This window comes from Suillus subalutaceus (genome assembly GCF_016647625.1).
Source record: "Suillus subalutaceus strain FC151 chromosome Unknown DFJ58scaffold_226, whole genome shotgun sequence".
Taxonomy (NCBI): Eukaryota; Fungi; Basidiomycota; class Agaricomycetes; order Boletales; family Suillaceae; genus Suillus; species Suillus subalutaceus.
The window spans coordinates 82-23,466 of NW_024540475.1; the positions used below are offsets into that span (position 1 = coordinate 82).

General features: G+C 48.6%; 7 protein-coding genes across 7 annotated transcripts; 5 read left to right on the plus strand and 2 right to left on the minus strand.

Annotated features, from left to right (window-relative positions):
• Window positions 1–1,340: 1,340 nt before the first annotated feature.
• On the plus strand, window positions 1,341–1,656 carry DFJ58DRAFT_642505 (uncharacterized protein; the record flags this gene model as incomplete). The annotated part of the gene is made up of 2 exons (XM_041381368.1): window positions 1,341–1,431; window positions 1,499–1,656. Coding segments are annotated over 2 exons (249 nt in total), but the record flags the coding sequence as incomplete, so codon positions are not given.
• A 245-nt stretch (window positions 1,657–1,901) lies between these two features.
• Window positions 1,902–3,242, plus strand: DFJ58DRAFT_719317 (exo-beta-1,3-glucanase; the record flags this gene model as incomplete). Its single annotated transcript, XM_041384601.1, has 8 exons — window positions 1,902–1,926; window positions 1,974–2,062; window positions 2,195–2,218; window positions 2,318–2,438; window positions 2,541–2,617; window positions 2,667–2,802; window positions 2,856–2,911; window positions 3,132–3,242. 8 exons carry the CDS (start codon window positions 1,902–1,904, stop codon window positions 3,240–3,242), a joined length of 639 nt encoding a protein of 212 aa, XP_041236345.1.
• Window positions 3,243–5,085: 1,843 nt separating this feature from the next.
• On the plus strand, window positions 5,086–5,667 carry DFJ58DRAFT_670516 (class I glutamine amidotransferase-like protein; the record flags this gene model as incomplete). The annotated part of the gene is made up of 3 exons (XM_041382870.1): window positions 5,086–5,202; window positions 5,253–5,393; window positions 5,443–5,667. Coding segments are annotated over 3 exons (483 nt in total), but the record flags the coding sequence as incomplete, so codon positions are not given.
• A 4,672-nt stretch (window positions 5,668–10,339) lies between these two features.
• DFJ58DRAFT_719318 (uncharacterized protein) lies at window positions 10,340–11,662 on the minus strand (the record flags this gene model as incomplete). The annotated part of the gene is made up of 9 exons (XM_041384602.1): window positions 10,340–10,429; window positions 10,520–10,642; window positions 10,720–10,839; window positions 10,867–10,948; window positions 10,998–11,148; window positions 11,186–11,242; window positions 11,359–11,446; window positions 11,504–11,553; window positions 11,629–11,662. The coding sequence occupies 9 exons, from the start codon at window positions 11,660–11,662 to the stop codon at window positions 10,340–10,342; spliced, it is 795 nt and encodes a 264-aa protein (XP_041236347.1).
• A 2,881-nt stretch (window positions 11,663–14,543) lies between these two features.
• On the plus strand, window positions 14,544–14,980 carry DFJ58DRAFT_735697 (uncharacterized protein; the record flags this gene model as incomplete). Its single annotated transcript, XM_041386677.1, has 3 exons — window positions 14,544–14,721; window positions 14,763–14,771; window positions 14,835–14,980. 3 exons carry the CDS (start codon window positions 14,544–14,546, stop codon window positions 14,978–14,980), a joined length of 333 nt encoding a protein of 110 aa, XP_041236348.1.
• Window positions 14,981–16,752: 1,772 nt separating this feature from the next.
• Window positions 16,753–19,611, plus strand: DFJ58DRAFT_847510 (uncharacterized protein; the record flags this gene model as incomplete). The annotated part of the gene is made up of 11 exons (XM_041393474.1): window positions 16,753–16,870; window positions 17,146–17,229; window positions 17,280–17,592; window positions 17,745–17,887; window positions 18,165–18,396; window positions 18,453–18,529; window positions 18,715–18,774; window positions 18,805–18,854; window positions 19,102–19,136; window positions 19,222–19,318; window positions 19,357–19,611. The coding sequence occupies 11 exons, from the start codon at window positions 16,753–16,755 to the stop codon at window positions 19,609–19,611; spliced, it is 1,464 nt and encodes a 487-aa protein (XP_041236349.1).
• A 452-nt stretch (window positions 19,612–20,063) lies between these two features.
• Window positions 20,064–22,695, minus strand: DFJ58DRAFT_868460 (uncharacterized protein; the record flags this gene model as incomplete). Its single annotated transcript, XM_041394235.1, has 13 exons — window positions 20,064–20,501; window positions 20,586–20,679; window positions 20,831–20,859; window positions 21,013–21,103; window positions 21,130–21,257; window positions 21,285–21,365; window positions 21,416–21,498; window positions 21,554–21,671; window positions 21,726–21,854; window positions 21,908–21,919; window positions 21,979–22,002; window positions 22,271–22,314; window positions 22,569–22,695. The coding sequence occupies 13 exons, from the start codon at window positions 22,693–22,695 to the stop codon at window positions 20,064–20,066; spliced, it is 1,398 nt and encodes a 465-aa protein (XP_041236350.1).
• Window positions 22,696–23,385: the final 690 nt, after the last annotated feature.

Here is a 23,385-nt window from a genome sequence, read left to right on the forward strand (position 1 = left end):
CATATGGCGGAGCTCAACAAAGGTAAGGCTACACCACCTGATATAACGCCTAGCCAACTCTAACGGGTAACAAGAACTTGAGCTAGTGGAGGTGGATGCCCAGATCAAGCATTCATCCCGAGAGCTGCAAAATTCCCAGAAGATGCAGGAACAGGTGATGCTGAACGTCAGCAGGCTAAGCTCTGCCCACTCACGCGGGACCTTGCCAATGTTAGGCACGCAGCAGACAAAGCAGCAGGTAAGCCATCTGTAGACTCATCGTCTTCTTTGGCTTCTACTTTTTGTATGCAGAGGCCCACAGACGTGCATCTCAACATAATACTTCCCTCAGCGACAACAGTCTAGCCGAATATCGCTCACTGTGAGTCCTGCACGTCAGCGTATCTTTGCAGTGTTAACGCCACAAACAGAAAAGCATCTGCTAGCGTCCTTGCCGTTTCTGAGCGTCAAGCTCTGGAGACACTCAGCTGAGACGAGAAGACTGCGTCCCGGATCTCGCTCGAATCAACACTCACTCTAGATGCCGAGATCGCATCGTCAACAAACGAACTGCGAACCAAGACTGGCGTTATCGAGGCCGCGATTCAAGTTCTCGAAAAGAAGATCCTCGAAATCGGTGGCTCCAAACTGCTGAAGCAGAAGTCCACCGTTGACGGTATTCGCTTGCTGCACCAGCTAGCTAACGAAGAGGTCGCAAAGGCTGAGGTCATGAAGGCCACTGCAGAGAAGAACATCGTGAAGTATACGTCCGCCCTTGAGACCAACCGTGCGGCGCTGGAGGAAGTTGAGAAAGAGCTCGAGGAGCTGAAGGATCAGCTGGCTGATGTCGCGCAGTATCTGGAAGATCTCAAGGAGAAGGTTGAAGCCGCGCAGACTACTCAGGAGAGCTCGAAAGACGACCTCGATTCACTCAAGCGCCAACTCCAGGAAAAAATTGATGAGTTCCGAAAGAAGGAGGTTCGTTCTTTGCTATCCGCTGGATATTCAGGTACTTGCTCTTAGGAAGTACCAGCGCTGACGTGCAGCACGTGATCGTGTTCAGCGGTTCTCCCATTTATTTCTGCTTCACCAATAACCAGAGCGTTCTTTTTCTCCCTTCTTCTCTCACTGCCACCAATATTTGAGACATGTCTCATTCCACTCTTTCCGTACTTTTGGCCATCGCTGCACGCCAAAATTTGCCCTTGACCCACCTGACCCAACCCCCTTGTCGACAAGACCTATGCTTACCCGTCAGGAATCGTGAGTTTCAATTCCTCTTTCGTTGCATACCATGTTCACACAGGACTCAGGAGTCACTTTTCCAAGCCCTACCAAGTCGACTACAACACTGTCGCTATCGTAGCCCTCAGGTTGGTTACAACATCTGTAACTCTGCCACCGAGAACCAGAATTCCACGTGCCGCACCTCAATGGTGAACCACATCGACGGTGCGTCCTTCGCAAACACCGCACGGGTATACCGCTCATAATGTCAATATTCGTTCTTATTTTTCAGATTTCTGCTTGCGAGCGCCTTTCACCCTCCACTCCACTATCGGCGATACTGAGCAGGAGGAGGTTGTATGGCGCACTAAGCCTGGCCACGGCACTCGTGTCATCCTCAACGGTACCCTTCAGGGTGTTCAGTTAATCCGCACGTCGGAGTACATCTAGATCGCTGGTTTCATTGACTAGAAAATTGAAACGAACGCTCAAGACTACGGAGCGGAGGTGAACTCGACCCGCACGGTGCTGATCTCGTGAGTCTCTTCTTATTACATTCGATCAAGGTTAAGCTGACTTTCATCCAGCATGGGAACCCTCTTGGAGGCTTAATGTCAGCAAGTCATCGACTGGACCCTCGTGCGGTTATTCAAGCAGGTGCTGCGAATTCTCAAGGCGTCCTAGAGATAAGTGATATGGTCTTTACCACTGCAGGCCCTGGTACGCGTGGAAATCGTCTATTTTATTCTGAAGCTGATCTCTCATAGCTCCCGGTGCCATAATGATCGAGTGGAACGCGCACGATCCATCTGGTCAGCAAGCGGCTGCAGGAATGTGGGACAGCCATATTAGGTTGGTTTTGATTCTCTCTTGGATTTGGGATGCGCTAACGACGATGGTACAGATTGGGTGGAGGTAAATCTTTCGAGATTTGGTGATGGAGAAGCGTTCTGATTCTTCCTTGTTAGCTGCCGGAACGAACATGCAGTATTCGCAATGTCCCTCAGGCTCTGTCAATACTTGGGATATATTTGACTTCTGGATCGAGCGCATACCTTGAAGTATGTGGATCAGAAGCTCCCAAAACCCCTAATTTGATATTGTCGCGTAGGGAACATGGGTCTGGACTGCCGACCACGATCTTGATACTCCCGGCTCTTCTGACATCTCGATCTTTACTGGTCGCGGAATTTTTTCCGGGTCTCAGGGCCCGGTATGGCTTATTGGCACATGTGCGTGACCTTTGTGACTCTCGTAACCTCGCTCTGACAATTTGACCATAGCTTGTGAGTGATCACCAGACTGGGACATTGTCACCGTGCTTATTAAACTAGCTGAACACGCTGCGCTGTACCAGTATAGCCTGGTGAACGCTCAGAACCACTATATTGGCTTTGCCCAGACTGAAATGGTATGGACTGATCTTCATATCAGGTTCATTCCATCTGATGCCGCCCAAGCCATATTACCAACCCTCTCCAGCTGCCCCAGCACCTTATAGCACTGTCTCATCCTACAATGACCCTACCTTTTCGAGTCCGACCAACATGGCCTGGGGAACGTACATCCAGTCTTCAAACAACATCATCATATTTGGTATTCACTCTAACTTCGCTGCTCTTGTACGCCATTGATGATCACACGTACAGGAGCAGGCTTCTATAGCTTTCCCCCCAAGCTTCATCAGCAAACTCGTAAAGCAATAGTGAAGAGACAACCAGCCCTGATGACCGCTATTCGTAAGTTTAACTCTTATTGTGAACGCCTAGACAGCCTCTACGACCCTTCATGGGGGATACAACTTCCAATGGCACTTCCGACCAAATTAGCGGATTTGCGCAATGACTAGACCCTAATGGAGGACGTCTGGATTACGCCCTCTGCAGGAGGCATACCACGCTGGTTGGATGGTTCGGATGTGAGAGATGGAATCCGCGCCCTCCTCAAACACGATCGATGTCAAGAGGAACAGCAGCGTCTCAGTATTGAAGCTGACAACCTGGGCCGTTATTTTGGAGATGAGCTCTCTGCTTTAGAGCTTGCACTTTCTTCTGATGCAAGTAAGTGACACCGGCGCTTTATTCCACCATTTTCTGACGCTTTCAACAGATCAAATATTGATATTCTTGCTGCAAACCCGCCGAGACCACTTTCTTCAGCTTCAATCACGCTGGGTAAATCCATTTGCTTCTACGGCTCGCTTTTCCAGCTGCGCCAAAGAAGTTTCAGATCTCGCGAAGTCACTTACACGAGGTGCAACCGGCGAAGCTAACCTCGGTTTGATTAATGATATTCTATCGCTGGAAATTGATCACCAAGACGACGACATCCCAGACTTCGAAGCAGGGCCATCAGATGTCGACGCACATCAAATTGCATTTGCTGACTTCCTCGAAGAAGACGCCATTGCTCACGAAGATTGCATTTGCTGACTTCCTCGAAGAAGACGCCATTGCTCACGAAGATGCAGAAGATATCGACATCCCAGACTTCGAAGCAGGGCCATCAGATGTCGACGCACATCAAATTGCATTTGCTGACTTCCTCGAAGAAGACGCCATTGCTCACGAAGATTGCATTTGCTGACTTCCTCGAAGAAGACGCCATTGCTCACGAAGATTGCATTTGCTGACTTCCTCGAAGAAGACGCCATTGCTCACGAAGATGCAGAAGATATCGACATCCCAGACTTCGAAGCAGGGCCATCAGATGTCGACGCACATCAAATTGCATTTGCTGACTTCCTCGAAGAAGACGCCATTGCTCACGAAGATGCAGAAGATATCGACGAAGTGGGAAAAGTCAGCATTACCATCTGTTGGGCAGTCCCGGAGGTACGCCACCATTTACCATCTTCTTTACTCTTTTGAAACCATTGATAGGTACTCCAAGTTGATGAAGCGCCTGTGCCCTACAAGGATCCGAGCTTCACTGCGCAAGGGCCAGGTGCAGCTAGGATATGGCCCTCTAGACATGACTTCCCGCGACAAATATTTGATCCAAGGGATATCTCCTTCCTCGGTTCCCCTACTGCACGCCTCAATGACGTGCGTCTCAACGGCTGTGCAATCTTGTTGCATGACGCCTACATGTCCACCCCTGTAGCACAGCGCGCTGCCATTTTCTCTACTCACGACCTTCCACGTATTAGATACAACGCACCTGATGAGATCCTCTGGCGTCAAACTTCGTGGACACGTTATTGGGAGAAGGAGGTCTGGATATTGCCCATTCATCGGCCAGCTCCTGTTGGTCATTGGGTACTCTGCGTTATCCACCGATCCTCCAGGGAATTCTATCTTTTTGACAGTTTTGCTGAAGAGCGCGCTTGGCAACATGACATCAAGGTGAGGGCTCAGCTGTTATGGTATATGCAGGAATGCTGACGTTATCCACATAGGCTATTATGACGCTAGCGTCTCGTCTACTATCTATTGCTCGTCAACACCACCCTGCGGTATCACTTGATCTTGGAGGATGGGTAGCTCGTCCACTTATCGTAAATTTATTTGTCATGAAGTCTAAGCTTGAAGTTTCAACTTATATCAGCAAAAGATCTCGACGGTCTTCCTCGACAGAAATCGTGCCACTCTCCGTCAAGTCCACGTTGAGAGTCCTCAATCATAAAACATGGCCGAAATACACGATCAGTCCGTACCATACCATCCTCTTCGGTTCACAGGTTCGGGATCTGCGTTCTAACTCAAATCGTCTCGTGTATTGACTATGAGCATCGGCTTAGTACAGTCACCCCATAACAAGGAGATGTCGCGAATTGAACGTATACGCAGAGCTCATTCATTGTACGTCAAAGCTGGCAGATCTCAAATTCAAGCCCACAGGTTCACTCATGTGATGCAGCGTTTCTGACGCAAAATTCTAGGGATCATCCTCTCCGGATATCCATACTCTGCGCACGACGACGATGCACCGCACGTGTACCCTGGTATCTACGCTCTGGGCGTCCCTATCCTTGGCATGCGCTATGCCTTCCAGGTCTAGTTTTCTCGAGCATCTTCTTGGACGCTAACTCACGCGAGATACAGGAGATCTGCTGGAATCACAAGGGACGGGTAGCAAAATGCGATCATCGCGAATACGGACTTGCAGAAGTTCAGATCAGCAGGTCTAGTGAATCGGTAAGCTCTGTTGACGCCCTGTTTGAAGGACTCGGCGATCAGATGCAGGTGCGTGTCTTCGTTTCGTCTATCGAAAGCCAAGTTGACTTTTGATAAGGTCTGGATGTCACACGGCGATCAACTGTCCGTTATGCCTCCCGACTTCCATGTCATCGGACGGACGAACGCCGCTCCTTATGCTGCCATCGCACATAACTCGAAGTCGCTTCATGGCATTCAGTTCCATCCAGAGGTGACGCATTCCCCGCCAGGAAAGCAGTTCATTGATCGATCTGTGCTGAATATATGCCAATGCCGACCAAATTGGACAATGGTGAAGTAATTACTGCGTTGCGTTTATTTGTCATGCTCACTGCATTGCAGGAGGAATTTCCGCGTAGGCGTTCGATTAACGTCCTTGAGAAGCCCACCAACATTGTGATGTGTCGTTGCGGTCGCGCTAGGGCCCTTGAAACTGATGCTCCCGATAACATCTGGATATAGGGCTCCTTGCCTCTCATATAGGCGTCCAGTTCTTGAGCATGAGTCCTGCTAGCCTGAGCTGCGCCAATGTACGATTCGCCATGACGTAGCTTTCGCCCGTCAAGCAACGGATCTCGGGAGGGCCACCTCTTTCTTTCATTTCTATTCAACCTAGTACCAACTGCATTACGTGCTCAGGCTTCGGTCGGCTCCATAACAATACATGGCGTTTACAGTAGCAAGACTCTCCTTCCGTCGGTGGTATACCACAATACTTTACAGTAGCAACTCAGGAAATACAATATTAGCCGTCTTGTCCTTCGTTCGCCTCTGCGAATAGACACATCGGGTCTCTTCGCGTTCTTGCCCTCGATAGTGGCGCGTACAACTGACCGTGAGCCAAGGGATCCGTTCAAAGGTCGAGCGTGGTTCGTGCCAGCGTCAAGCCTTGACAACCATTAAATGTCGTTGCGTATGCGAGTCGCAAAGGAAACTGCCTTCGATTCACCGTCCACGACGAACAGTTTGGATGAAACGCAAAGTTAATGCCGGGAATGCAGTGGCTTTCGAAAGTATTGATGTGTCGGACTTCAATAAATCGAGCAATGTTTCTGACCAAGCCTTTTTTCACTGAGGGCAAATACAGTTCTGTTAGAGATCCAGGCGACGAGGAGATACTCCGCGATGGGTACGCCATAGTACTGAGCGCTAATCGATATTAAAGAGCGGCCGCATCAGCACGCCCCACGCGTTCATTCGTTATGGAATCAAATAAAAGTGAGCGACCTTTTAAGAATATAATAGCGCCGTCTCACAACACGACGAACGCGCCCACAAACGTCAAATATCAACGATGCCCACGCGAGACGCGCGACGTGCTATCTCGATTGGGTAGAGACCCCAATTGCCTTAGAACGATAAAAAAAACTGACGAAGAGGATATGGATCCCTCCGTCGCAACTACGGGGCTCGCAAGACCACGGTCAGGTCTATAGAAAGCAAACCGCGCCCGGTCAGCGCGCCTTTTCAGGCCTGAGAAGCGACGAATGAATCGAAAAATTAATGAAGAGAATATGAATCCCTCCGTCGCAACTACGGGGCTCGCAAGACCACGGTCAGGTCTATAGAAAGCAAACCGCGCCCGGTCAGCGCGCCTTTTCAGGCCTGAGAAGCGACGAGGGAATCGCAAAGTGGAAGAGACTCCACCCACCTCTTGTGCACTTTCTGAGAGCGGCAAATACGGATTTCGCACGCACGTATTATTTGTGGCCTTGACTGCACGACGCCATGGATCGGCTCGATATTCCCTGATTGGAAAGTCGCTTGCCAATGCTACTATCATCACGGCACAGTGCACACGGTGTTTCGATCCAATATTGCTTCTCATCGATCCGATCCTCGAGAATAGCGATCAGTGGGTCGAACTTCGACCGGTGTTAACGGAGTGCACGATTTGGGAAAGAGATCTACCAAGGACGTTGAGATGCGCGTAGAAGGAGAGCGGTGGGTATCTGCGCAACGACCGGATATCCACGCCGGCCTACCCCAACTAGTCAACGCACAAAATCAAAAACACGAGCAAAAAATACGACTCACTGGACAAAGCTTCTGATAGCCTGACGGGCTAGCCTATCCATGTAGTCTGACATATCGCTCTGTTGGACCACCGAAAAGGCATTTTGTCCGCTTTTGATAAATGCGGAGATATCAACGCAATGGTCCGAAGTAACCTGCCAAACGGTTATTTCGACTTCAGGGCGTTTTGCAAGTATATGCAGTAACGCTCACGAAAGCGGGCAGTGCTTTGTCCGTAATGAAAGGTCCGCAGATGTAGGCCACGAGCATTGCGAATTCATCGTTAGTTTCTCAAACGGAGGGGGAGATGATAGCAAGCGAACGACGAAAAGGCTTCGTTCCAAATCTCTGCGAATCGCTAAATATGGGGTTAAAGGCAAAAAGAATGACGCGTACGTTTGTGACGACTTGCGCTTAGCCCACCGAGCAATTTGGAGATAGAGAGTATGATCGAGATCGAAAGTAAGGTTGATCGTGCCGCGAGGTGACTCGAGCCCTTCCCGAAACATCATCGCAGCCATCTCCCCTGCAAATCTCGCACAAGCGACTTGCGGACAGACGTTATCTACTGGAGGGTGACGATATTTCGTCTCCATGGCTTTCTACACCCACATCTGAGGTTATGACATCTTCAAGTCGCATCCGCTACCAATAGGCAATACAGGATTCCCTTGGCCAGACCTTTGAAGAGCTCGCGTAGGGGTTCGATTAACGTCCTTGAGAAGCCCACGAACATTGCGATGTGTCGTGGTGGTCGCGCTAGGGCGCTTGAAACTGATGCTCCCGATGACATCTGGATATAGGGCTCCTTGCAATTGCGCGCTGAGATCGTTATGGAATAGGCCCGGTCCTCCAAATCAGCGGCGAGAAATCGAGTTATCGGAGCAGGATCTTCAAAGTTCTGAGCGATGGATGCAAATAGGTCATGAATTTGCTCTCAGGAGAGCAGTGATAACTATCGGGATCTCGTCATCCTGGTACGCGGGAGGAACTTCGGTAGTGGACTTACTAACTGAGGCTTCTAAATCCTGCAATGATCTCGAAAGTTCAACGACCTCAGACCACTCACGCAACGCTATGGAATCCATTACCGGATCGCCCGCGTAATCGGCTTCCCAACTGACTCCGCTTTAAGAAGAGGTGATTTAATTTTTCTCGTTGTTATAGATGGCGTTTGGAGTATGGTTAGATTGTGCTAGGGCAGATTAGTAACGACTCATAAAGGCGGATAAAAACTCATTGTGGATCAGCCAAAGTAGAGATTGAGAACTTCACTACCGCTCGCTGATGAGATCGGCCCTAAGGCGCCTTCAGCGATACGTCCAATGCTGGAAATCAGCTTCCAATGGGTAAGGTTTGCTGACTGGAGCTCTCGGAAATTGTGTTCGCCTCGCCTCCAGTTGGTTGAGTAACAGGATCTAGAGGGATCTCGGAAGTGAAGACTAGAACAAGCGCCTCGGTTTTGGAGGAAGACTGCCACACAAGATTGAGTAGTCTCATCGAGTAGAAAGAACGTCTACTTCAAGTTTCAGGGCGCCGGAGCCTGAGTCGAGGTCGATGACAAGGGCAAGGTGGCGAACGGGATAGACCGTCGGGCTAGAATAAATTTAGAACCGAAGAATACTCTAATAAAAGGAAAAACTGACCATGATGTCTCCGGCTGCGTTTAGATACCGTTCGACGCATTCGCGGTCGAAAATATGGGGGCATTTGGATAGCATCTTCCGCGACGTTACTGCAGAATCTACGGATCCCAACTCTGTCAGAGCCCCAAAATCGGCTTCCATTAGTCTTGCTCCGGAGTACAATATTTGAGTCGCAAGCCATTTGCCCCATGCGAAGTGAGCCTGCGGGAACTTGAAAATCATGCGAGGTAAGAGCCCAAAGGACTCACCAACTGAAGGTATTGAAATGGTCTCCTGGAAAAACGTTAATGGTTAGATCCAACGCGACCTCGCTGTTCAAACCCGTTCCAAAGTCAATGTATGTGCTGAACTAGCGTTTCGCATCTGAGAAGAGCGAAAGAAAAAGCTCTTTCTCCAGGACGGAAGTAATCTCGACGTACAATGAACCTACGAGGCGCTAAGTCCAAGTCATTAGTTTGTTGAATCTGTAGCAACGATTCAGTTTCAAGCCCGTGAATAAAATACAAATTTATGCTCCTGAGTAGGCGTCTAGAACTGGTGATTCCAGAAGCAAGTCTGAACGACGCTGATTAGCGGGGTTTGTAAATCGTTGTGATGACCACGCATTTTGCAGACGTTGTGGAGAGCGTCACTGATTTGAACGTGATCAACGATTCTAGACGCAGATCAGTCCGTGCGTTTACATACTGGAGGACGATCAATGACTTACTTCATGTTGTCGATGAGCTGTCGACCAAACTGTTCCGAGTTCGGCGCGGCTGTGTAGAATATAGCCTCAAGCGACATACCTGTCAACCAGTCCCAATCGCCAAGCGTCAAGTCTAGTGGAGCCTCGACAATCTCGCAGTCTTGAATGCTTAGTTCTGTCAGTGGTTGCCGACAACGTCGTATAACATCGCCTTCGGATATATGGGGTCGGTCGCATCAGAACGAGTGGATCTGTTCAAAGGATGATCATGTCGACTTTGGGCGGTCTCAAACCTAAGCTCTAACCCATGACGCTGCAACGATAAAGATCAATGTTTTTAACTCACGGAAACGTTGCGACCTACTTGATGGCCCCAACAATTCGACATCCGGCGCAGCGAGGGTAGCCATGGGAGGACAACGATCTATTTGCACGGAAGGTCAATGGAATTATGCGTGAGTGCAAGATCATGGTACATACAGGCGGGAAGTTTGGACGCGAGGGTACCGTATACGTGGAGTCGTCGCATGTTTGACGTTGAGAAGATACAGTTGAAAAGTTTGCATTCCCGGCGATGTTGTTCTACCAGCTAGTGAGACGCTGTATTAGAAGAAGAACTGAAGTTACCCAGTGCTGCAGTTCGGTACTCTGACGATTTTGCAAGACAAACTGCTGTACTTGATCGAAAATGTCTCGTTGAAAGCGTGTAAGAACTAACACGGATTAATTGTTGGTTGTCGACAGGAAGAGCGGAGAACTGTACCAAGCTTGACACGCTTGCGCACAAGTTTCATTTCTTGGACGCGTTTGCTCCGCTTTCCCTTGAACCAATTCGAGTCCGCGTATTCTTTCTCAAAGATCTCTCGCTCCCATATAGTAGTTTCGTTCAGGACGACCTGCAGTCGCTTGGTATTAATGACCCCACCCTCGTTTTATCTGAAACAGTCGCTAAGCCAATGTGCGAAAGAATGAAAGTTCAGGACTTACCCAGCGACGGGAAAACTTTCTTGTACGCATCAAACAGGCGTTCCGGTCCGTTCTCGTGGATGTGTAAATCTGGAAGATTAGGTAGAAAATCGTTTCCGACGAAGACGGCCAGGAGAATGAAGTCATCGATGACTCGCTCTAGGCTTTAATCAAATGCAAGAACGTCTTCTATATCACGAAACTCGAGGTCCAAGTATTCACGCATTAGCGAGAGATGTAGAAGGTAGAAGTCGAGGTTCTCCAGACTTGCGCCGGCGTTCAGTTAATCTGCCTAGCACAAAAACTACGAAATACCTGACGTTACCCTTCCTCTTCGCGGCAGGCCCGAACTTTACTTGCTCTCGCAAGAGACAGAAGTGTGGATCATGACTCAGAGGGCTAAGCATGATGAGATCGGCATCAGGACCGTACAAACAATGCCGCACGTTCGGGTTATAATCAGGCTCTCGGTGGTCGAATGTATTCCATGATCTTGTGTTCACCTTCACCCGGTGCTTCATGACCGGATAATACAGCTTGCACGCCACGCCAATTAGTATCTTCGGTAATCTTCTTGTTGACAAAGTATCATGGCTGCGCGGATAGCCTGACCGTGAAAGGAGCGCCTAAGACGGAATAAATGATATGATGCCATATGAAACGACGCAGAACGCACCTGGCGTAATGTAATTACTATCAAAGGCCTTCTCATCTGGTAGTTCTTCTCCTTTCGACTCAGCCTTCTCTCTGATTTCCTTTGCTTCCTTGGCAGCGCGAAACCGTCGACTTCGTTACTGATTCATCTTTGCCCGGGGTGCCACGCCGTCTACTGCAATAAATATTTGCTTTTCGGACATCCTAAAGTGCGCATCTTCATCATTTGGATGCGAGCTCAAAACGAAAGTTGAACACGCCAGTCTACGCTGCATCTCAAATAATCAATCACAGTTGTGAATGATTCCATTGAAGTCGAGATACATATTATCTATTTGAAGGCTTCAGCGCGAGAACACAGGGTTGGTATGATAGCTCACCAAATTCTGGATTGTTCTCCTTGATCAACTGGGAGACAAGTGGGTACCGTTCACATCAGATAAATCAGCTTCTAGGGTCAAATGACAGACTCCTGGCTCACGAAATATGTAGTGCATCTCATAAATAAAGGGATATGTATGGTTCACGACTTGCACGGGATGGTCAGGATATTTATGACAAGGGCATGGAGAAAAACACGCGGCTTCTCCGTCGTGACTTGATATCTTGCAGTGATGCATCGATAAATATTTTCTTGGTAAGATGGGAGTTGCAACGTTGGGGACTTGCCGCGTGATCAAGCGGCGTTACAATATGGTGTCGTACAAAAGCGCAAGCTCAGAAGTTCAGAACAGGGCGTTTGCCAGAAACGCGAAGTTTCCCACGGGTGCCTATGGCTTCTTGAAGACGGTCTTCCTCGACAGAGATCGTGCCACTCTCCGTCAAGTCTGCCTTGAGAGTCCTCAATCACAAAACATGGCCGAAATACACGATCAGTTCGATACCATCCTCATTCTTTACTTCGGTTCACAGGTTCGGGATCTGCGTTCTAACTCAAATCGTCTCGCGTATTGACTATTAGCGTCGGCTTACTAGTATTACAGTCACCTCATAACAAGGAGATGTCGCGAATTGAACGTATACGTTGTATGTCGTTTGCAGCTTGATTGGCGGCAACTTACCTATTGTATCATGTTGTAAGTAACTTCTTGGCACGAGCCCAGTCTCCTTCCTTGGTATAGATCTTCGCCATCATCATAACGGCACAGTCGAATTCTCCACCAGTCAATTCCAGGACTTTGGTGAAGTCACTAAGTACGCTCGTGTGACGGTTTAATGAGAAGTAAGCTGTAGCTCGCTTGCGGCGTAGAACCGTACTAAGTTGATCTGCAGGGGAGAATTTAAATGAGATGACGTCGGGGTTGTTTTCACTGCATTGTTAAATTGTCTGAAGCGTTGATGAAGCGAGCCCAGATGACCATCGAGGTGTCTCAACAAACGGGTTCAGAGAGCAATACTAGTAGCCCAGCGAACGAGTGCATTCGCGTCGTCGCGACGATGAAGTTATGAACGCTTGAGAGCCAGTGAAGTCCGTCACGGTCACGTGAGTCATGACTGACCTGTCACAACCACGATGAGATAATGCTCAGTGCCTGCCCAGAAAGCTACAACTTCTTCTGCAAGTTCCCGTGGTTCCTAGTAAGTATTGGCTGTGTCTGGGATTTTTGGTGCCCTACCGGAGCGCCTCTGATATTCTCTACCCACAATGGACCATGGCCGCCCGAGTCACTGGCGCAAATGTATATCACCAGCATCTCATAGCACGCCGTGATGGAGTTGCTTCTGATAGAGGTTGTAGCTGCGTCTTATTCTACGCCTTATCCAGATTCTCATGGTAAACTTCCGACGCTCTGGATTCTAGTGTGGTGACTTCGTCGCCCTTCATTGGCCAAGGCTCGGCACTTCCTACCACAACACAAGGTGGGTTGAGTCCCATCAATATTTTATGTTGGAACATGAATGGCGTCCCCGATACTAAATCGTAATTCTGCAGATTGTTCATGTTAAAGTATCTCTCTGCCTTGATGGATTAATACTCCAATCGCGCCCTTATGCCATGATTTACCTTTGAGCAAGAGCCTTGGACGACCAGTTGGATGATTTGGCTAGAGGCTCAAATAAAGGTAACTTAAGTTGTTCGGCCAGCGCTACTGACATAAAATCTGACAGGGAACCGAAGTCCAGTAATGCCCTGACCGGTTTACCATTGATGTGGACTACCACCACTACGGGTTTGGGTATCTGCTGTTTGAAGTCCTTGGCGACTGCGGCGCTTCATTGTAACTTGTATGGCAGGGTAAGCGCCAGCTGGGATCTGCTGACTGTTAAGCTCAACTATCAACAGGTGAGATTCATTGTACGGGAACCTGGCATCCGGCGCAGGCGCGTATATGTTTATCGCTGTTTCCTCAAGCTGGGGTTCTTCTGGCGTCAGTTCTCCATGATCAAGGAGCCGAAGAACGTCAACCTCTACTGCGCGTTCAGCCAGCTCATCGCATAGCGACTCGTGAGTCAACGCCAGCTTCTTTTCGTATCATTGAGCTAACTCGAATTTAGGGTTCTCCATCAACGAGGCAGGTACCTCGACCCTGTAAGCAAGCACAACATCTCTAATCTCGTACGATCCATCATCGTGCTGAGCGCACTCGAAACGGCGTGGTCTTGCGTAGTCCGGTGGGTCCTTTGGATGAGCCCATGTTCCCTCAGTAACTGGACTGCGCGAACCGTGAAAAAAAAGACTTCAAGTGAAATTCAATGCCGCGCACGTCTTGCCTCCATTCCCTGACCTCCTTTGGAGTCATGCACCTTGTCTCGCGGAGGCTCTCGCCTGCACATGATGGCCCCGAACTCCGGTTGGATATTAAACTTCCTGGACTTTTTCTTTTCTCTTTCTTATCACTTGAACCTGAATGCTCTACCCCAACAAAACCAGACCTCTGTCCTAGCGCCGAATTCAGAGAGGGTCGCTGGTGCCGGAGAGCTGACCCAGCCTCTGCTACTAACAACGACGCTGCATCTGCCTCCGACTTCTCTTCAACCCATCTTCAGCCCTGCCTCCCTCCTCTATTTGACACCCACCCTTACAAACTCCAAACCCTATGAGCTACGGTGAAGGCGCCAGCGGTGGCTGCGCTACGGGCTTTAGCATCTTTCGTCCAACTATTGAACTTCCCTTGGATGATATTGCCCTTAACCCGGTCTTTTCTTTTCTGCAAATTTTTCACGTCGCTCCGGCAAGAAGCGCCTACTCACCGTCTAGTACTTACCATGCAGACTTCTGCCCCGAGGAAGTCCGTTCTCGTTTCTTCCATGTCGCCTCCCCCCGCGAAGAGCCTTTCTACACCCTGTCCAGCTCTGGTTTCTGTCCGCGCCCCAAATTCACAGGGCCCAACGGTATCACGCCGCTCTTCTGTGAAAGCAGCACTAGCAATGGGTCCAGAGTCTCGTGAGTCGCTGAATGTTGTCCTGAAGCACGGGATCTAAAAGAAGGAACAGGTGCGCTCTTAATCCCGAGAGAGCGTGTGCTTCACTGACCGCCACATCAGTTGCTCGTCCAAGTCCAAAATAAGCAGCAAACAATTGCCGGTCTGACACCTGAGAATGACCATGTCATGTCTGCCCTGAATGCGGCAGAATCTCACTTGAATGATCTGTACGGTGATCAGGCGCGGATGGAAGAGGCTGAGATGGCAGTTCGTATCTAAGTTTCTGAAAAGTTGCGGGCGCAAGTCAGGGAGCTTGTGCGGGAGAAACGAGATTTACAAAGACAATATAATGAGCAGGTTCGTTTTTGTCTCTTCTCGCACCTCATATCCATGGATGATTTGTAGACATCAACATTCGAGGCAGATTGCCCACGTCTACTCAGCCAACGGACTCAACGACGAATGCATCTGCCCACAATGACGCCTTGGATTAGGCTTATGTAATTTTTTTGGGACCAAGCAATTCGGGAAGTAGCCGATCTCGTTCAGCGTACAAGTAAGGATTCGGAGTCCAAACGTGCTTCTGACTTTACATGTACTCACACTCCTTCAGGTGAAACACTAGATCTCTGTGGTATGGCTTATGCAACGGGAGCGGGACTAGATACCACTGAAAACAATGCCCATCAAGCTTAGATCAGCAAAAGATCTCGACATCGCGAACGCTGGTTGTATTGGGATGACGGGCGACCCGAACCCCCTTCTGCCTTCTGTCCGCCGTCGAGTGATGGGTGACCCGTTTGTATGCCGAAATAGATCGGCTTTCTACTTGGTAGACATCTAGTATGTTTCAGAAACCACGTTACCATTCGACTGACGTTATAGTAAAGATCGGATCCCGCAAAACTATGTCGGAGTAAGGTACAAATCTATTGTCACCTTCATTAGAGCTGCTCATATGATACTCATCAGACCCTACTGGGGCTGATTAACACTCCGGTCTCTTCATGCATTACAAGTCCAAGTCAGTAGGCATCGCGACGTGCAAGTCAAGCCACTCTCGCTCTCCTCGTCGTTGGACGACAGAAGGTGGATCTCAAAAATGAAACTTCGATATAACGACCCTTCAGTCACTGACTCGTCTCGCTATATGCGTATGCACTGGAGTCATCGTCAGCGAATGAAGTGCGTGCGTGCAAAACCCACCGAGTCAAAACAAGACGGCATCGCCTTCGCGCAGGATAGTCTATGATGCAGGCGCATAGCCGCTCGAGTAAATATACTTGCTGAGTTTGTTTCATGCTGTACAATTCATGTCGGGCCGGTATCTTCATACTTCGAAATCAGGGTAGGGTCGGAGATACCAGGGTACACGTGTGGTGCATCGTCGTCGTACGCAAGAGTATGGATATCCGGAGAGGATGATCCCTAGAATTTTGCGTCAGAAACGCTGCATCACATGAGCGAACCTGTGGGCTTGAATTTGAGATCTGCCAGCTTTGACGTACAATGAATAAGCTCTGCGTATACGTTCAATTCGCGACATCTCCTTGTTATGAGGTGACTGTAATACTAGTAAGCCGACGCTAATAGTCAATACGCGAGACGATTTGAGTTAGAACGCAGATCCCGAACCTGTGAACCGAAGTAAAGAATGAGGATGGTATCGAACTGATCGTGTATTTCGGCCATGTTTTGTGATTGAGGACTCTCAAGGCAGACTTGACGGAGAGTGGCACGATCTCTGTCGAGGAAGACCGTCTTCAAGAAGCCATAAGGCACCCGTGGGAAACTTCGCGTTTCTGGCAAACGCCCTGTTCTGAACTTCTGAGCTTGCGCTTTTGTACGACACCATATTGTAACGCCGCTTGATCACGCGGCAAGTCCCCAACGTTGCAACTCCCATCTTACCAAGAAATATTTATCGATGCATCACTGCAAGATATCAAGTCACGACGGAGAAGCCGCGTGTTTTTTCTCCATGCCCTTGTCATAAATATCCTGACCATCCCGTGCAAGTCGTGAACCATACATATCCCTTTATTTATGAGATGCACTACATATTTCGTGAGCCAGGAGTCTGTCATTTGACCCTAGAAGCTGATTTATCTGATGTGAACGGTACCCCACTTGTCTCCCAGTTGATCAAGGAGAACAATCCAGAATTTGGTGAGCTATCATACCAACCCTGTGTTCTCGCGCTGAAGCCTTCAAATAGATAATATGTATCTCGACTTCAATGGAATCATTCACAACTGTGATTGATTATTTGAGATGCAGCGTAGACTGGCGTGTTCAACTTTCGTTTTGAGCTCGCATCCAAATGATGAAGATGCGCACTTTAGGATGTCCGAAAAGCAAATAATTTATTGCAGTAGACGGCGTGGCACCCCGGGCAAAGATGAATCAGTAACGAAGTCGACGGTTTCGCGCTGCCAAGGAAGCAAAGGAAATCAGAGAGAAGGCTGAGTCGAAAGGAGAAGAACTACCAGATGAGAAGGCCTTTGATAGTAATTACATTACGCCAGGTGCGTTCTGCGTCGTTTCATATGGCATCATATCATTTATTCCGTCTTAGGCGCTCCTTTCACGGTCAGGCTATCCCGCGCAGCCATGATACTTTTGTCAACAAGAAGATTACCGAAGATACTAATTGGCGTGGCGTGCAAGCTGTATTATCCGGTCATGAAGCACCGGGTGAAGGTGAACACAAGATCATGGAATACATTCGACCACCGAGAGCCTGATTATAACCCGAACGTGCGGCATTGTTTGTACGGTCCTGATGCCGATCTCATCATGCTTAGCCCTCTGAGTCATGATCCACACTTCTGTCTCTTGCGAGAGCAAGTAAAGTTCGGGCCTGCCGCGAAGAGGAAGGGTAACGTCAGGTATTTCGTAGTTTTTGTGCTAGGCAGATTAACTGAACGCCGGCGCAAGTCTGGAGAACCTCGACTTCTACCTTCTACATCTCTCGCTAATGCGTGAATACTTGGACCCTCGAGTTTCGTGATATAGAAGACGTTCTTGCATTTGATTAAAGCCTAGAGCGAGTCATCGATGACTTCATTCTCCTGGCCGTCTTCGTCGGAAACGATTTTCTACCTAATCTTCCAGATTTACACATCCACGAGAACGGACCGGAACGCCTGTTTGATGCGTACAAGAAAGTTTTCCCGTCGCTGGGTAAGTCCTGAACTTTCATTCTTTTCGCACATTGGCTTAGCGACTGTTTCAGATAAAACGAGGGTGGGGTCATTAATACCAAGCGACTGCAGGTCGTCCTGAACGAAACTACTATATGGGAGCGAGAGATCTTTGAGAAAGAATACCGCGGACTCGAATTGGTTCAAGGGAAAGCGGAGCAAAACGCGTCCAAGAAATGAAACTTGTGCGCAAGCGTGTCAAGCTTGGTACAGTTCTCCGCTCTTCCTGTCGACAACCAACAATTAATCCGTGTTAGTTCTTACACGCTTTCAACGAGACATTTCGATCAAGTACAGCAGTTTGTCTTGCAAAAATCGTCAGAGTACCGAACTGCAGCACTGGGTAACTTCAGTTCTTCTTCTAATACAGCGTCTCACTAGTGGTAGAACAACATCGCCGGGAATGCAAACTTTTCAACTGTATCTTCTCAACGTCAAACATGCGACGACTCCACGTATACGGTACCCTCGCGTCCAAACTTCCCGCCTGTATGTACCATGATCTTGCACTCACGCATAATTCCATTGACCTTCCGTGCAAATAGATCGTTGTCCTCCCATGGCTACCTCGCTGCGCCGGATGTCGAATTGTTGGGGCCATCAAGTAGGTCGCAACGTTTCCGTGAGTTAAAAACATTGATCTTTATCGTTGCAGCGTCATGGGTTAGAGCTTAGGTTGAGACCGCCCAAAGTCGACATGATCATCCTTTGAACAGATCCACTCGTTCTGATGCGACCGACCCCATATATCCGAAAGGCGATGTTATACGACGTTGTCGGCAACCACTGACAGAACTAAGCATTCAGACTGCGAGATTGTCGAGGCTCCACTAGACTTGACGCTTGGCGATTGGGACTGGTTGACAGGTATGTCGCTTGAGGCTATATTCTACACAGCCGCGCCGAACTCGGAAACAGTTTGGTCGACAGCTCATCGACAACATGAAGTAAGTCATTGATCGTCCTCCAGTATGTAAACGCACGGACTGATCTGCGTCTAGAATCGTTGATCACGTTCAAATCAGTGACGCTCTCCACAACGTCTGCAAAATGCGTGGTCATCACAACGATTTACAAACCCCCGCTAATCAGCGTCGTTCAGACTTGCTTCTGGAATCACCAGTTCTAGACGCCCTACTCAGGAGCATAAATTTGTATTTTATTCACGGGCTTGAAACTGAATCGTTGCTACAGATTCAACAAACTAATGACCTTGGACTTAGCGCCTCGTAGGTTCATTGTACGTCGAGATACTTCCGTCCTGGAGAAAGAGCTTTTTCTTTCGCTCTTCTCAGATGCGAAACGCTAGTTCAGCACATACATTGACTTTGGAACGGGTTTGAACAGCGAGGTCGCGTTGGATCTAACCATTAACGTTTTTTCCAGGAGACCATTTCAATACCTTCAGTTGGTGAGTCCTTTGGGCTCTTACCTCGCATGATTTTCAAGTTCCCGCAGGCTCACTTCGCATGGGGCAAATGGCTTGCGACTCAAATATTGTACTCCGGAGCAAGACTAATGGAAGCCGATTTTGGGGCTCTGACAGAGTTGGGATCCGTAGACTCTGCAGTAATGTCGCGAATCTACTTCATCAAAGCTCGTGTTATGACTCACTCTGTATCTTCTGAGACGCAGCCGTTTGTGAACAAGGCCTGCCTCCTGTACTGGGAGTCAATAATGCGACGCCGAAGAGCAAAATGTTGAAGGATGACTTGATGCTAAGGTCTTTGATTTGAGTCTGATAGAGGCCATTATAGTCGAGGAAAGCAAACAACTTGAACACAAGAGGTCACTGGGGCACCTCAGGCAGCTCGAACCTAGATATTTGTTAATCTCTGTTCAATGACTCTGAGAAGCTTAGACGCCGCGTTAATATTAAAAGTGTGATGACATATAGATGTCTTGAGAACAGCGATGTAATGCGATTACGTGAAGAAATGGTGATGGAATGACCGTGTTGTCAGAGAGCAATTACCAAAGGAATGAGCAATAAATGTGAATACACTAAACGTAATATAATAAAGAGAGAACAGCGACGTAACGAGATTACGGAAAGAAACGATGATGGAATGACTGCGTTGTCCAGAGAGCAATTACCAAAGGAATGAGCATATATGTGAATACATGATATAATAAAGAGAGGGGGAGAGCACTCATCATGCTCGCATACGGAGACTACGCAGCCGCGCGGTGTTTATTTCTGCTTCCATGTCTAACAATCGCTGCTTCGCTCGCTCACGGAGAAGGCCCCACTTGACCCACCAGTCGTCGGCTTCATCCTCAGCATATTCCCAAAGTTCTTTGAGCTGCTCCCATTGTTCAGAAGCTTCGCTGATGCCAAAAACGCTTTCCCCTTGAGCAGTCCTGGCGCGCATCTCCTGATTGTATTGCTCCTGCTGAGGACCAGCCGGCATCATTTGGAAATAGAGATTGCATTGTTCAGTATGCATGACGCTGGCGCAGCGATCTTCCCGAAGATCTTGAAAAGCATGTAAAAATGTCAATATTTGGTCCTGATTTCGCAGATGGGAGAAAAGCTTTGCAAGCACAGCGGCGTCTTCTACAGCCATTGCGCCGCCCTGCAAGGATCCTGCCTGAAGGAAGCGTCAGCGCAATGTGTCATCCCACGGTCAGAGTGAACATGCTGGAAGTGGATGTGCAGCCTCGCCTATAATTACCATACGACCATGGTCATCAACCCAATCCTCTATTGGTGGAACCATCTTGACCTGTACGCAGGCAGGTGTGGCCGCCAATTTGGTCTTTAAGAGTCTGAGATTTTCAATCAGCCAGAATAAACAAACTTCACGAGATAGATCATACCTCGGTTCGCATTCTCCAAGCTGCTGCGCATCTCCTTTAAATCAAGGCCTCCTTCCCAGCCATCATCATCGGATAGCCCCTTTTCATGGGACGCACCCACATGTGTAGCGCAAACTCATCCTTAGCGCCCTACTCCGTAGCTGTTAGATTAAGCGCGGCACTTCACGAATGTTAGCGTACCATACGGAACGCCACAGCGAGCGATTATTGCCCAACCAAATAAACATAGTCTCCTGAACGTCACATTGAACCCAATCATAATCGCACGCGTGTGCAACTTACAACGGGTTGTTTAAAGAAGGGTTCCAATTGAGGATCGGCTCTCATAAGTGCTCGGGATAGTAGTACTAAGGCAGTTAGGCAACGAGTCATACTAGCGAAGTCCGGAGCAATGCTTACTCGTAGAATAATGATTGATATGGCGCTGCGTCAAGAACATCCTTACCGACAATTGCTTGTTGCACCACACTCGAATGGCCATCGGCACCAACAATCACATCGGCCAGCAGCGTTTCCCCCGTGGTCAACTTCACACGAGGGCCATCACCACTTACAGAGACAACGGTTGTGCCTGCTCGCACTTCAGCGCCTGCTGCTATCGCCGTATCGTACAAAACTTTCCGGAGACTGGCGCGCTGTATGAACAGATGAAATTAATGTGATGCGAGGACAGAAGATTACATACATGTAGGAAGAGGAAGTCTCCTCTAGTCTCTCGCAGAACCTCTTCTTCCCAAAGATGCATACCAATAAACCCGCCGGTTTCGTCTGTAGATGTAGTAGTCAGTTATAGAGTGGAGGTGAGGTGCCGATGGGCACGAACAAATCTCAACCTCTATAGCGCTAGACGTCATGGATACCTGCCGAAGAGCACGCTCAAGGCCCCAATGAAAGAGAACTTTCGAGGCATTTGGAGGCAATCGAATGCCCCCGTGCAACATCTGTCCAGTGACGCATTGAGAATGCAATGATGTAGATAATTGTGGGATACTGACCTCCAAAATGTCTATATCAGAGTATTGTTCGAGAACAACTACATGATGGCCGACTCGCCTAAGTGCTATCGCGCACGCCAGGCCTGCAATTCCGCCACCAACGATGAGAAATTTTATGGTCAGTTCTGCCTGGGGAGGTTGAGTCAATAGATATATCTGGCATCAGATACGGTATAACATACTTTCCCAGACATCTAGTAGGCCAGCAAAGGTAAGAAAGTTCACAAAAAGTAGGAGCTACTCAGAAACTAACTGTCATGGCCAACGCATGCGCATACTAGATATGTATTTTTTGAGACTCTTCACCAGAAGAACTACCGAAGTACCTATTTGTGACTGTCCTCGGCACGGCGACTTGCACAGAACTTCATAGGGTGGAAATTTCAATTTGATTCTGCATCATAATCAGTAAACCCTTGTGGATCCTTTTGGCAATTTTGATCCCACTTTCAATGAAAGCTCGTCGTGACATGCCGGCACTGGCCCGGGAGGCTGAATTTTTCAGGGGTTCTCAGGCTCATGTAAGGGGGAGAATTTGTATATACTTCAACAACAATGGGAACTGTTGAGATGCAGTGCTCTACGAGTTCTGGAAGATAAGTAGTATGTGAGGAAAGGCTCATGAAAGAGATAATCTTGTGTTTATGTGATGTGACGGAACTCCGAAAAAAGAATGGACGGAGAATTCAGAAGGACGTCAAACGACAATCAAAATGAAAATGAAAAGAAGCATGTATGTGCATTGGGGCCCGAATATGAGGGGCATCGCTGGACAAAATTAAACAAATAGTTGCACGGTGAAATTCAAAATTTTCGACTGAAAACCAATCGTTTCTAGCTCACTTCCAATTACAATGTCCAGGTGCTGCGTGTAGCCTGCCGGAATATCCCGGTACCATGCGTCCAGTTGAGCAGATGCGCTTCCTTCATTCGTTTTTCTCTCCGCCACGACGTCGAGTTCGTCATTCATTGCACTGCATCAGCACTCCACTAATCAAGTGTCTTATAGTTTATCGCATCAATTTATATTTTACGATTTCAAAGCTACTCGAAGAGTCATACCACCTGCTCGTGCCCCACCCGAGCTAACACTCGGCCCAGCCCAACCTAATAGATCGTGTCAGCGACTCTTGAGTCAGACGAAGCTGGAAACTCTACCCAGTGCCGACCGCCACTTCTGTCTCGGCCGGAGGCGGTGCTGGTCTAGTAGCTAGTACTTGCGCCTGCTTTAGGGCCTGGGCGGATGTCTGTACTTAACCAGCATCGAAAACCTGCTGCATACAACATCACGAAGTTTCCAACTCTCTCGTGTGGAACGCCTCATGTACGTCGATTGACAGTCGTTCAGGAGAAATCACATAGGCTTGTTGACTCACCGACGATCTTGGTGTTAGGCTCCAACGAGCTGCTCTGGCACGTATAGTTCATATTATCCTTAGTTGAGAACCCCTGAGCGCCGGCCATGTCTTCCACGGCTGCTAAGATCAAAAGGCGTCAACAATAAAGATGATGTGAGGCCATACTAAGCTAGTCCGAGGCGTTGCGCACCTGCCCGGTGGGCAGCGCATCATCACATGTTCGAGAGACAGCTCACTTCGACTGTGAGACCTAGGGAGATGTACACATGTACGCAAAGATTGGTGAAATGAGGGGATGTAAT